Genomic DNA, 14,028 nt, shown 5'->3' with positions numbered 1-14,028 from the left:
CCAAATGTAAAGTCCTCACCCCCACAGTCGGCCCAGCCTTGTTCCCAGCACTGCCCTGGGCCTGTGCTGCAGCTGATCTTGAGCTGCGAACTGCCAAGCTCCCTGTGCCTCAGGGCCTGGAGCTGCTCCACCCCACACCCCGGATGCTCTTCCCAGGCCATCCTGGCTCTTCCCAGTCCCTGAGTGCTCCTCACCTCCCTAAAGACCTCCCTTAGATCCTGTCTCAGACCCTATTCTCTTCAGAGGACCCTGCAGTATTCACATGTCTGTCTCCTCCACTGAACTGTGCGATTCAGGAGGGAAGCGACCTCATCTCGCTCAGTCTCCCCAGCACCCAGTGTCGTGCCTCGCGTAGCAGGTGCTCAGTGAATATCGGTGGGGTGTGTGGCTCTCCTGCTCTGCTTGCTCCCCTCTGCACTAAGCTGGAGATCCGGGCTGAGGAAGCAAGAACGGGGCCTTCCTCCACCTTCCCTGAGCCTGGGAGGGCGGATTCAAGTCTGGGTGAGAGATGGGAGGTGTCTCTGCCTAATTCTCCAGCTTCTCCAAGTCCAGCCAATTCTGCATATGAGCCTCAGTGGACAATTTAGGTCTGTTTCTCTTAAGATCCTGCGGCGAGAACAATTCCAGCCTCAGTTCTGTTGGACTTCCCACGCAACCGCTTGTCCACCATTCACAAGCATGTTTACTGATGCTTCATCTTCAAGTTCGATTTGCCGAGATGCTGCTCACTGAGTGGGGTACAGCTGCCTCTGGAGGTGCCGGCCGTGCACGATGCAGCCCTCGGTGCCGCGCGCTCTTGCAGCCGTCTCGGCGGCCTGGGCCCGCCTGTGGAGACGGGCGCGAGGAGGGCATCTTCCAGGAGAGGACGCAGCGTGGGGGGGTCAATCGGCATCACGGGGACTGTTCTGCACCACTGACCTGGGGATCACGAACGAGGTCTCTGGAATCAGCCCGGCTCCCGCCTCCGCCCCGACCTCACCACCGCAGCCCTAACCACGGAGCTCCGACCCGCACCCTCCTCTGAGAGCGCCACGCCACACCACCCTCGCCGGGCTGCAGCCCTGTCCCCCCGACCCGAACGCTTTCCCCGCGCGCCGCGCCCCTCCGCCCCCCGAGGACACCCGGCGGCGCACACGCCGCAGACGCCGACCGGGCCAGACGGACGGGCGCGTGCGCAGTGCGAGCCGGTCGGCCCGGCACGCAGAACCCGCGCGCCGCAGCACGTCACGCGCCCAGGAGCGAGACCGGAAGTGGTCCACGCCCCTCGCCCTGGTTGTCCAATCGCTTCTGGTCGCCTGTCCTACGCGCCTTCCGGCGCCGACTTCCTTCCGGAATGGCGGCCGTGCGCGCCGGGGCGGCGGAGCTGGGCTTCGCGGAGACGGCGCCGGCCTGGCGGCTGCGCAGCGAGCAGTTCCCCAGCAAGGTGGGCGGGCGGCCGGCGTGGCTGGGCGAGGCCGGGCTGCCCGGGCCCGCGGAGCTGGCGTGCGCGCTGTGCGGCCGCCCGCCGGCCTTCGTGCTGCAGCTGTACGCGCCTCTCCCCGGCCGCGCCGACGCCTTCCACCGCGGCCTGTTCCTCTTCTGCTGCCGCTCGCCGCCCTGCTGCGGGGGCCTGCGCGGTGAGCGGCGGGCGGCTTCCGGGGGCGCGCCCCGCGGGTTTCCAACCACCCGGAGTCCGCGCCGCTCAGATGCTCGAGTTGGCGGTTCCCAGGGAGCCGGGTCCCCGCCGCTTCTCCGCTCTTTGCCGTCTGCCAGTCCCGTTACTTCCTTGGTTGACTTGAGCGAGCTCGGTCGTGGGTCCCAAACTACTTTTCTGAACTTGAAAACTTTTTTTCCCCAACTTTTGTGTTTTTTATTTTCTTTCCTTTCAGAAAATAGGTTCACTGAAAGCAAAAACTGCCCTCTTTTTAACGTGTCTTTTCAGCCCTGTGCGCACAGGAGGGTCAAATACTTGAATTGAATCCTGTTTTATAAAAGACGGTGTATCGTGCCGGCCGCTGCGGCTCAGCGGGTCCCGGTCGGGGCCCAGGCGGGGTGCGGCTGGTCCCCAGTAGGAGGCGTGCAGGAGAACGGAGTGATGTTTCTGTCCCTCTCTCTAAAAAATCAATATAAACAAGTAAGTAAAATATAGTGTTCCTTCTCATTTTTTATAGTTTTCAGAAATCAGCTGCCCAGGAAAAATGACTTCTACTCACATGAGCCGCCTTCTGATGACCCTCCCCCAGAGACGGGAGAACCCGTGTGTCTGAAGCTCAAATCTGGGGCTCATCTCTGCAGGGTCTGCGGCTGTTTGGGCCCCAAGACGTGCTCTGGCTGTCACCGGGCGCATTACTGCAGTAAGGAGCACCAGACTCTGGACTGGAGAGCCGGACATAAGCAGGCTTGTAGACAGTCAGGTGAGTCCCTCTTGTTGAATTTCAGTTCATTTTCGTAGTATTTACCAACCCAGATTTTTTATTTTGTGGAGAAAAGTTAAACTGAGAAAACCTATAGTACTTTTCATAAGTTTGGTAGTAGCATCTTTAGCTCTTAGCTGTGAGCCCTGGCAGGCATGGGGTTGTGAGCTTAAGCCCCAGTAGGGGGCTTGATTCCCAGTGTGGGGGTGGGCAGGAGGCAGCCCATTGATGTTTTGCTTCCACATCGCTCTCACATGCATGTTTCTCTCTCTCCCTCTCCCTCCCACTTTCTTTAAAAGTCAATAATAATAAAAACAAGTCTTTTAAAAAAATAAAAAGAGCTGTGAGATCTTGCCCACTTAGTTATGTCCCATAGCAGAGGCGTTTAACGTATGGCCTACAACTTAAAGTCCTGGAGGTGTAGATATTAGTTTACTAGGGGGAACTGTTACTATATGGAATATACTTTAGAACTAGAATACTATTAGACCATTTTCAAAACTAAATTATTATTATTATTTTTTTTTATCCTCACCTGAGGACATTTTTTCATTTTTTGTTCAGATAGAGAGGGGACAAGAGAGAGAGAGAGAGAAACATCGATGTGAAAGGGACACATCGAGTGGTCGCCACCCGCACACACAACCCAACCCAGGCCAGGGACAAACTGCAACCGAGGTACACGCCCTTAGCGGGAACCGAACCCGGGTCTCTCTGGACTGCAGGCTGAGCTCTAACCGCTGAGCCAAACCGGCCAGGGCAAAACTAAATTATCATCAATGGTTACATTTTTTGTTTCAGATAATTTGGACAATGTGGTTCCAGACCACAACTTCCTTTTTCCCGAATTTGAAATCGTAATAGAAACAGAAGATGAGAGTACGCCTGAAGTTTCAGAAAAAGAAGATGAACCGGAGATTATAGGGAGCATGGGTAAGGGGTCAGTTTCAGAACTTGATTCATTAAGCAATTGCACATAATGCTAGAAACAGAGGGTTCTGTGTGTCAAGAAGAGGGGTACCGACAGGAGACATCCATATAGAATTTTCAAAGATTGTCTCATTTTACAGTATCCATCCTGTACCTCCCCCTTGACACACATCTGGCCCATTCTGGTGCCATGAAGGTGTGCCTGAGGAAGGATGCCGTTGGGCACTTGGGTAGGGCTGCACGAGATGCTGGGAAAGTGGTATGTTCATCTGGGTCTCAGTTCTTTTCCTCAGATCAAGGTGGTTTGTGTGAGAATGCCTGGCAGGCACAGGACCTTTGTTTCTTTACTATTTTAAAATTTTATTTTAGAGAGAGAAACATCAGTTGTTGCTTCACTTATTGATGCGTTCATTGGTTGATTCTTGTATGTGCCCTGACCGGGGATGGAACCTGCATATCAGGGACAATGCTCTAACCAACTGAGCTACCCAGCCAGGACCAGCAGAGCCCTTTCAAAGTGAGTTTCTTTTTCATCTGGCCAGTTTTAGATACACGATTTGGTTAGTTCTCTGGAGCTGATCACATTCCAGAGCCTCTGCTAATCAATATTCCCTAAGAGCCGGATTGGCAACACTTACTCTACACAAGAGCATTTGTGCGTGATCTCATGAAAATCGTAAGTTGGCAGCTCTACCCCACTTTGCAGCTACTACTTGGAGATCCTGGGTGTTACTTGTTTGGTCATATAACTAACATGAGTTCTTAGTTTTGCAACTGGATTGGAGTTCACATATCACTGACTAGAACTCGAGCTTTTAAGAACCACCACAAATTCTATTTTAGATGAGAACGTTCTGCGGTTCATCTAAGGATGTCAGAAGGACACTCTGATACTTGTCACAGGGCTAATCCATGCTGAGCACAGCAGTGGTGCAGCGGGAGTCCCAGGAGCTGAGGGCAGAGGAGTGAGCCGGCAGGTCTCACGTGAGCACGGCGGCTGAGCAAGTGGACCAGCTGGGGGGACGGGTGTGAGACGTGAGGAGGTTTGAAGTAAGAGTCCAGGTCGCTTAAGGGCGGTAGTGACAAGGGCTCACGTTTGTTGGGTGTCCCATCATATGCTGAGCACAGCCGTCCTGAGCCGGGACTTAGAGCTGTTCTTTCCAGTTGGAAGCTTTAATGAAGAGAAGTGCTCCCTAGGAGCCTGTGAGGAAGGCTGGCTTCATGGAGTCCCTGGAAATTCGGGTGGTCTTACAGACCACCCAGGTGAATTTAAATAAGGAAAGCCTTTGGAAACACCTGGTCTTCAATGTCTGATTCATTTAACACTTAGTTGTTTAAAATGCTGCCTTCAGTCTTTGGGAATTGTCAAGTCATGGGCATTGTTCCTGCTGCTGTAATAGTTACGTTGATGGTTTTCAGGTGAAGCACCCGAGGAAGAATTGGATTCCATGGCAAAACATGAATCCAGGGAAGATAAGATTTTCCAGGAGTTTAAGGCTAAAGTAGCCCTGGAACCAGAACAGGTGAAATCGAGCTCACATGGCTCCCTCTTGTGTTCCTTTCAGGGGTGGTTTTAGGGGTGTCATCGCTGGAGAGTGTCCCGCTGCGGCAGCCCTTCCCACAAAGGGCAGGTGCTTTTGCAGTGCTGATCCTCTTAAGTTATGGGAAGAACAAAGGTGATACTGTTCATATAGAACATACAGGACTTGTTTTCTGAAGAAAGCGTCAGGGATGGGGATCAGCAATGCTGCCTGCAACACATGGAGCTGAGGCAGTGATAACACAAAGGAAAGATGTTTCCCCCACTTTCTAACAGGGACTTTGGCTTGTGAAACATGACATGTTAACACACAGACACTGGTTCTGTAATAATAATCCTGGGTCCTAGAGAGAGATTATGAATTTGGTTGTGGTTCAGGTGGAGTGGTCAGCATGTTCCCCTTGCTCCTCATCCCTGTGCTCCCCCTTCTCCTTCACTGAACAGTAGTCTCAAGGGAAAAGTCAACCAGATCCCCATAAACTAGTCACTGGATCAAATCAGTATCCAGGGCTCGTAGGAAGAATTGATCCAGGTCTTAAACACTGACACGGTTTTTGTCTGTCTGTGTTTTGTAACATATGTATATTTTAAACATTTCTATTGATTGTTTTTAGAGAGAGAAACATTCATTGGCTGCCTCCTGCACGCCCCGTACTGGGGATCGAGCCTGCAACCCAGGCCTGTGCCCTGACCGGGAATTGACTCAGGACCCCTCAGTCCATGGGAAGATGCTCAGTCCACTGAGCCACACTGGAGAGGCTGACAAGATTTTTTTAGCACTTTATGCTTTTGACAAAACATAGGAAAAACACTCCATTGTTATATAAGATCTTATGAAATTTACCTCTGTAGGTAGTATCTGCCTAAACACTGTGTTTCATTTGGTATTTGTCCCTTTTAACATGTTTCTGGTTTCACCCTGGCTGGTTTGGCTCAGCGGTTAGTGTTGGCCTGAGGACCAAAGAGTCGCAGATTTGATTCCAATCAAGGGCATGTACCTCGGTTGGGGTCCTGCCCTGGCCCTGGTCAGATCGTGTGGGAGACAGCCAATCGATGTGTCTCTGCTACATCGATGTTTCTCTCTGTCGCTCTCTCTCCCCCTCACACTCTCTGAAGATAAATGGAAAACTATCCTTTGGTGGGGATTTAAAAAATAAAGTGTTTAAGGTTTCTTATATCTGTGTGAAGGTAAGTAGTAGATGGCTGCATTTTGGATTCAGAATGGGGAAATGGGGTTAGTGTTAGTCCCTTCACAAATATTCAGATTCAGACCATGTTACCATCCAAGATAGTTTTGCTGTCCTGAGTTGGAGAAGCTGAAATGGTGGCTCTGGGACAGTGAGAAGGCGCTGGGAGGAGGGGCGGGCATGTCTTTCAGAAGAGAGTTCCGTCAATTACTGGAGCGGTGGGAACTCGGGTGAGATGTGGGTGATTGAAACACAGTCCTGATTAATTCCAGATTCTCAGGTATGGCAGAGGGCTTGCCCCCATCTGGATCTCTGGTGAAAATATCCCCCAAGAGAAGGACATTCCAGACTGCCCCTGTGGAGCCAAGAGAATATTTGAATTCCAGGTATAGCCCTTAGTAGGAACTATTTTACTGTATAATTACCCTGCTTTGTTTTCAACAATAAAACTTGACCAAAGTAACATGTGCACAGGTCTGTATGGTATTATAGAAGTAGCCCTGTTGCGAAAATCACAACTTTCCTGTCCCACCTCAGGGCTTTAAAAGGCCTCTTACTGTTTTGTTTTATCTGGTACTTATTCCCATCTCTGAATAATGTGATTTTTCTGGTACTTGTCATTTTTCTAGTTTTCATACATCTATTGACTGCAATAATGATGATTTACATGCATTTGCTTTTACCATCTGGACCGTCCTCCACCTCCTTGTAGTTATATCGTTATTGTAACTGCCTGTTACATAGGTAACTGCCGTAGGTAATGTTAAATGATACACCTTGTTCCGTTAATCAGGGTCTGGCTCTGTACTTCGGGAGAGGAGTGTTGTAGGATTTATTAGGAAAAGAAATAGATGTGATCATTAACAAATATTTTCCTAAAGAAAACGGGACTCAATGACGTCACGGAGTAATATGTGATGCTTGTTTCCTGGGGTGAAAAGGGTCTGCCCCCAGCAGGGGCAGTTCTCACTCCCGAAGCTCTTGCTGCCGGAGACGAGCAGCCAGTGTGTGTGTGAAGACTCCTGAGATCTTTCTGTTCAAAGACATCAGTAGATTTCCTTTTTGTATTCATTACTAGTAGTGTTTCTTCAGAGTCATAGTAACAGCATCTGCTGTTCAAGTGACCAAAAAGTTGGCCAGATACAAGTCTCAGCCCTGTTCTGTGGCATCTTATTTATAAAATTAATTGGGTCATCAGCCAAGCCAAATGGAACAGCCAGTCTATTATACTTGGGACCTTCTTTCTCAAATGGAACAGAAAGACACCAAGTGAGAGAAGGATTCTGAGTTCAGAGCTGCAAAGTATTTTAACAATTAACTGTGGTCCTTGTGTACTGTGTACAGTTCTATGCGGTGTGGAAACAGAGCTCAGGACTCTGTCGACGCCCCGGCAGGGACGGGCATTGGAGGCAGACGGTGCTCTTCAGTCTCTGACTGGCGTTCTCTCCTCAGGTCATGCCTCAGCTGCTCAACTACCTGAAGGCCGACAGGCTGGGCAGGAGTGTTGACTGGGGCGTCCTGGCCGTCTTCACCTGCGCTGAGAGCTGCAGCCTGGGCACTGGCTACGCAGAGGAATTTGTTTGGAAGCAAGATGTTACCGATGCACCTTAGAAACACCCTCAGAACACCTTGAAAGTGCCCGTAATCTCTCGGACCTTGCGCTTCCACGTTCAGGATTCCATCCTAGGAAATTATTTTATCAGAGAGAGAGGCACGGAGCTGGTTTTGGCATTGTTTACTATGTATGTCTAAAAATTAGTGAAACAAAAGTGTCCAGTACGAAGGAATCACATCAATTTTGGTGTATCCAGGGGAAGGCTGTGCAGTTTTAATGATACAGACCTGAATGCACACCAGATAAGGTTCCGATCTGGACTGGCACTGAAATACCATCGTATTTGTACATTGTATGTGCGTGGAAATAAACCTGGGAAGATACGTACTAGGTGTGAACTGCTTAGCTGAATGGTGGACTAAGTAAAATGACCTTTTTACGTGTGTATTCTTTCAATAAAAATGGGTTATATGCCCAGCCAGTGTGGCTCAGTGGTTGAGTGTCGACCCATGCACCAAGAGGTTGCCATTCCTGTTCAGGGCACATGCCCAGGTTTGGGCCAGATACCACTGGGGGGGGGGGGGGGGAAGCAGCCAATCAATGTTCTGTTTACAATGTTTTCTTCTCTCTCTAAAATCAATTTTTAAAAAAATTTTTTAATGGGTTATATGCCTAATTAAGTCAAAACCTCACTCAGATCATTGTACCAAAACAAAAACACCCAAGAAAGAAGATAATCTTTGGAGTGGGAAAAATACTTGCAGACCATGTATCTGATAAGGAGTTAATGCCCATAATATATAAAGAATTCGTACAATGCAATAGCAAACAAAATATTTAGCATAATAAACCAATACTGAAATTGAACTAAATCAAGACCATCCTCAAAGATGAATCACAATATCTGACAGTTCGTGGCTCTCAGGCAGAGGGGCTGTTTCCTCCGAATCACTAGTCCTGCACGAGAGGGACGTCGGGGATAACCTGATGTGGACAGTCCTTCCCGGCAGTTGCTGAGTTTTGAAAATATCTGTTTAAAATTCACTCCAGGATCATTGTTTCAATCTTTGGGGTTAGAGGGTATTGAATTGCCCTTCAGAACATATTAACACTGGACACCATAGAACAAAGATTTTTATGATGATGTCCTTGCAGCCCCCTATTTGGAGGCACTGTTTCTGGAAAGGGTCTATTTCAAAGTCAAATACAGGCACAGACCAGCTGCTCATGGTTCTCAAACCTGGGAACACACTGGGGCTGCAGACACGGTGCATTCACAGTTCTCCCTTTGCGCTTGGTTATGTGGTTTACCAGTCAGGCTAACACCATAGCTGTCCTCAGTGGGGGCTCCATGTGCCCGCACATTGTACGCACACAGATGCAGGCACGTGTACACACTTCTGGCCTTTTCCTTTCTCTTCCTACTGCCAGCGTCAAAAACAAAGTTGCTGTTCCACAAGTCAGCCCATCCCATTCTTGTGTAGCTCTTAGCTCTAACAGTTAAAAAGAAAACTTCGTAATTCTGAGTCATCGGTCCTTCACGGTGCCTTCTGGGTGTTTGTCCCAGGTCCTGAGAAACATGTCAGGGCTCAGAGCAGAGGTTGACATGCCTCGATGAAGACATGGTCCTTCTAAGAAGCTCAAATTGCATCCTGGCACTTCTGTGGCTCTGTCACCTCCAGCCCCGTACGTTGAAGTGTGTGTGTGTGAACATGTGGACCGTAAACTTATTTTCAGTGTGCCACAAGGCAAGCGCAGCAACTAAGTGTAGGTTTACCTGAAAGTGATTTTATGTCAGTTTAATCTCATAAAGATTTGGCTAATAATTTGTATCTCCTTTTTCTAATGGCTTATTTTAATGTGTTTCACAAGTGCACTGGCCTGTGATGGAATAAAAATTAGAAAAGGAAAATGGGTCTTTTGTAGAGTTTGAGAAGTGCCAACCTCCAGGATGATCTAAAAGGTGGGTTGTGTCCTGAGCCCAGCCCAACTCTTCCCCTCATGACAACGTAGACATTCAAAATCACAGGCAGCCTCCTTCCAGACACGGCCCCTTGCACAACCCAACTTTTCTGACTCAGGACCCTGAGTTGCAAGTGACAACTCATCACTGGAACAGAAAGGAGTCCACAGGCAGAAGAGCAGCTGGCTGGAGAGCCCGCAGGCTCCAGGGACTCTGACTTCAGAGCACGCTCCTCCCCAGCCCTGCCCTGTTCTGGTTGGACTGCTGCACCCACAGCTCCACACAGCTGCCACCCAACTGAGACACTGCCCTCAGCTTCACCCCACAAAGCATTCTTCCTGTTCTCAGTTGATTCAAGTGTCCATTTTGTACCTTTGGACCAATCACTGTGGCCTGGGAGAAGGGATATGCTCTGAAGCCCACCTTCCTCCCTTCCCCTTGGTTCTCTCTCTCTCATCTTTAGGATCTCACTTTCCCTGTTATCTGCAGGGAAAGAATTTGCGCATGAGCAAAGTTTGGCATTTCCACCACTTTAACTGCTGGAAGGAAAGATGCACCCCCATTCTCTGCAGGTGCCTTTTTAAAATTTAGAATTTACTGGGGTGACATTGGTTAATAAAATTATCTAGTTTTAGTGTACAATTCTGTAATATATCATCTGTGTTCACAACCCCAAGTCTTCTTCCATCACCATGTATCCCCTATCTAACCTCTTCTACCTCACCCCACCCCCTTTCCCTCTGGTAATCATCACGCAGTTGTCTTTTTTTTTTTTTTTGCTTAACCCCTTCACCTTTCCCACCCAGGTCCCCAAATCCCTCCCCTCAGAGCTGTCAGTACTTTCTCCATCTGTGTCTCTGCAGGTACCTTTCACAAGCTGTAATACCCTTCCCTCCAGTAGCCTGGGAGTGACTCTCTAAGCATCTCCTAAAATAAAATGAGATGTCGCCTCTCTTAAAATAGCAACTATATTGAAAAATAAATTATGCAAAATCATGCAACCCGGTTCTTTCTAGAAGTGTCAAAACATTTAAAAACACCATAAAGTGATCAGCCACCTCACCCAGTAACTGCTTCTGCAGAGGATGTCAGTCACTGTTGCCAATCCACCCACCCACCCACCTGAAACTCTGCTTGGCCAGCCGGCCCCACACTGAGAACAGCCCATTCACTAGGCAGCAGGCCCTAGGTTCTGGCTCCATCAGCCTCTGACACTTCAGAAAGCACGGCAGGAAAATATGCTGCAATGCTTCCGATACCATGTGTGTGGTCGTGTTCTGTCACTCTAGCACCGCTGTGTGCACAATGTGAGACACTCGGCTAGACTTCCCAAGGTGTTATCGCCTCCTCCCACCACCACATCAAAGTTACAACTAAACTACAGAACAACCATCATTCAGAACCACCTGACATCAAGCTGAAGGTAAGTCCTACAACTATGGAATTAAAGAAGCAGCCACATTGAGACTGGTAGGAGGGGCAGAGGCAGAGGGGCTGGTCCCACACCCACGTGTGGTGGATAAAAATCAGGACACCTTGGCTGGGAAGGTCCTCCCTGAGGGCTGAGGGGTCCCCGTCCCACACCAGGCCCCCCACTCAGGGTTCCAGTAACAGGAAGAGAATCCCCATCACTTCTGGCTGGAAAAACCAGCGGGAACTGAGGCTCCGGGAGGCTGAGGCAGCTGGAGCCCCAGGCAGCTCCTCTTAAAGGGCTCGCACATGGACTTACCAGACTCACTCCCTCTAAGCTTGGAGGGGAGGCAGCTCGAGGGGCACCAGAGACATACAGGGAAGAACTGAGCTGTTTGGCACTGGAGCGAGGGCTGGAGAGGTCACTTTCTCCGGGACAAACGTGCTGTCAGAGACCTTTGTTCCTTTGGTGAGCCCTTCCCTGGGGCGGCAGACAGCCGCCATATCTGGGACTCCAGCAACCTGGCTCACACTGGTAACCCCGCCCTGGTGATTCCCTGAGGCCCCGCCCCACCCAACTTTCAGGCCCACCCAAGCTGTTGCCAGTTGCTTCACCATAGGATTGGCCTGTCTTGGATCCTGCTTCAGGTTTTCCTAAATTCTTTCAAACGAGCAGCATCTGGTCTCAGCTAGTCCCATACCTCTCGTTAAGTAATACATAGAGCCCTGGCCAGTTTGGCTCAGCGGTTAGAGCGTTGGCCTGCGGTCCGGAGAGACCCAGGTTCGGTTCCCGCTAAGGGCACGCTAAGGGCACGTACTTCGGTTGCAGTTTGTCCCCGGCCCTGGTTGGTCGTGCGGGTGGCAGCCACTCGATGTGTCCCTTCACGTCGATGTTTCTCTCTCTCTCTCCCTCCCATTCTATCTGTACAAAAGATGGAAGGGTGTCCTCGGGTGAGGATTAAAAAAAAAAAAAAAAAAGTAATACATAGAAACAAACACAGGGAGGCATCCAAAATGAGGAGACAAAGAAACAGGTCACAAATGAAAGAACAGAACAAAACCCCAAGAAAACAACTAAGCGAAATGGAGATAAGCAACCTAACAGATGCTGGGTTCAAAATACTGCTTATAAGGATGCTCAATGAACTTAGTGAGAACCTCAGCGAACTTGTGAGGGCCTCAAGAGCTTAATAAAGGACCAGTCGGAAATGAAGGAGGCACTAACTGAAATAAAGAATAATTTACACAGATTCAATAGTAGAGTAGGTAAAGCCAAGAAGCAAACCACTGATTTGGAATATAAGGAAGCAAAAAACACCCAATCAGAACAGCAAAAAAAAAAAAAATGAATCCAAAAAAATGAAGATAGTGTAAGGAGTCTCTGGGACAGCTTCAAGCATGCCAACATTCACATCTTGGGGGTGTCAGAAGGAGAAGAGAGAGAACAAGAAATCAAAAACCTATTTGAAACAATAATGGCAGAAAACTTACCTAACTTGGTGAAGGAAACAGACATACAAGAACAGGAATCACAGAGAGTCCCAAACAAGATGAACCCCAAGAGGCCCACACCAAGACACATCATCATCAAAATGACAAAGGTTCAAGACAAAGAGAGAATCTTAAAAGCAGCAAGAGAAAAGCAGTTAGTTACCTAAAAGGGAGTTCCTATAAGACTGTCAGCTGATTTCTCAAAAGAAACTTTGCAGGCCAGAAGGGAGTGGCAAGAAATATTCAGAGTGATGAAATGCAAGAACCTACAACCAAGATTACGCTGTCCTGCAAAGCTGTCATTTGGAATCGATGGCCATACAAAGAGTTTCCCAGACAAGAAAAAGTTAAAGGAGTTCATCACCACCAAACCATTATTATATGAAATGATGAAGGGTCTTTTTGAAGAAAAAGATAAAAAATATGAACAAACAAAATGGCAATGAATACATATCTATTGACAATTGAATCTATAAACAAAATAAACAGGCAGAACAGAAACATTCTCATAGATACAGAAAACATTTTGTTGGTTAGATGGGAGGGGGTTGGGGGAATGGGTGAAAAAGGTGAAGGGATTAGGAAATACAAATTGGTTGCTAGACTGACAAACCTCAAAGGGAAGGGGGGTTGGGGGTGGGAAGAAATAAACCAAAGAACTTATTTGCACAACCAATGGACACAGATGACAGTGTGGGAAAAGGCGGGATGGGGGTGGGAGTGGGGAGAAGGGGGTCAATGGGGGAAAAATGAGGAACATCTGTAATACATTCAACAATAAAGATTAAAAAAGTAAAAAAAAATTTTTTTTTGAAGTAATAATGTGAGATACTCGATTATGGCGTCTTTTAACTCATTATCCCGTGTGCCTTTAAAAAGTAAGAATTTTCACTATAAAATATACAACTGGTTAAATACACCCCTTTAGCCCTAGATCTGAATTGGGCTATCAGTATGAACTTGTGAGGTATTTTATCAGAAAGCAGCATGCATCCTGGATTCAAAGTGCTCCAATGAATAGAGAACATGAGATGATTAGAAGGTCATCATCTGCAACCTCCTACCAAATTAATAGTGGATCCATGAGAATAGTCAACCAGACATTTGATTCTAACAAAAGAACACGCCACTTAGTCCTGACAAGGGAAGGGATCAGCCTCCGCTGCACCGCCATTCGCAGCAGCTGAGACGGGACCGCAGAGCTGCGCCGAGTCTACAGACAGCAGAAGCCGTGGAGAAACTGGCCAGACGGCCTGAGATGTGAAGGGAAACTGAAGGAATAAAACAGATACAAGAACACGTCCAATTACGTGAAAAATAAAAGACTGACTTCTATTAGTACAATGGTTATTTGGGGTGGGGGGTTGGGGCTGAGGCTGGTCTGGAGCAGGGGGACTTCCGGGATGGGCTGCAGGGTTAGGTGAGTTATAGGCATTGTCTCCGGGAAACAGGAGGAGCTCAATACATGGAACATGACACATGCATGTTTGACAAGCAACCCTCACTTTTCAGGCAGTTCTTTCATTTTCAACGCAACATACAGATGAAATGTTGACTGA

At 48.4% G+C, this 14,028-nt stretch overlaps 1 protein-coding gene across 9 annotated transcripts; it reads left to right on the top strand.

The window, feature by feature from the left end:
* Positions 1-1,333: 1,333 nt before the first annotated feature.
* Positions 1,334-8,077, top strand: PDCD2 (programmed cell death 2). Of its 9 annotated transcripts, none has more exons than XR_004957837.1 (6): positions 1,334-1,616; positions 2,151-2,393; positions 3,195-3,326; positions 4,743-4,846; positions 6,331-6,436; positions 7,503-7,612. XR_004957837.1 is itself a non-coding variant. In XM_036249327.1 (6 exons), the coding sequence occupies exons 1-6, from the start codon at positions 1,334-1,336 to the stop codon at positions 7,659-7,661; spliced, it is 1,035 nt and encodes a 344-aa protein (XP_036105220.1). In that variant the 3' UTR covers positions 7,662-8,077. The 9 variants fall into 9 exon arrangements, 7 of the variants coding, with proteins under 7 accessions (XP_036105220.1, XP_036105221.1, XP_036105223.1 ...); XM_036249327.1 differs by having other exon boundaries at positions 6,323-6,436; positions 7,503-8,077; XR_004957838.1 differs by lacking the exon at positions 4,743-4,846 and having other exon boundaries at positions 6,323-6,436.
* The last annotated feature ends 5,951 nt before the right edge of the window (positions 8,078-14,028 follow it).

This window comes from Molossus molossus, unplaced genomic scaffold (assembly GCF_014108415.1).
Source record: "Molossus molossus isolate mMolMol1 unplaced genomic scaffold, mMolMol1.p scaffold_m16_p_8, whole genome shotgun sequence".
Lineage (NCBI taxonomy): Eukaryota > Metazoa > Chordata > Mammalia > Chiroptera > Molossidae > Molossus > Molossus molossus.
This window is presented reverse-complemented; position numbering and strand designations above follow the sequence as displayed.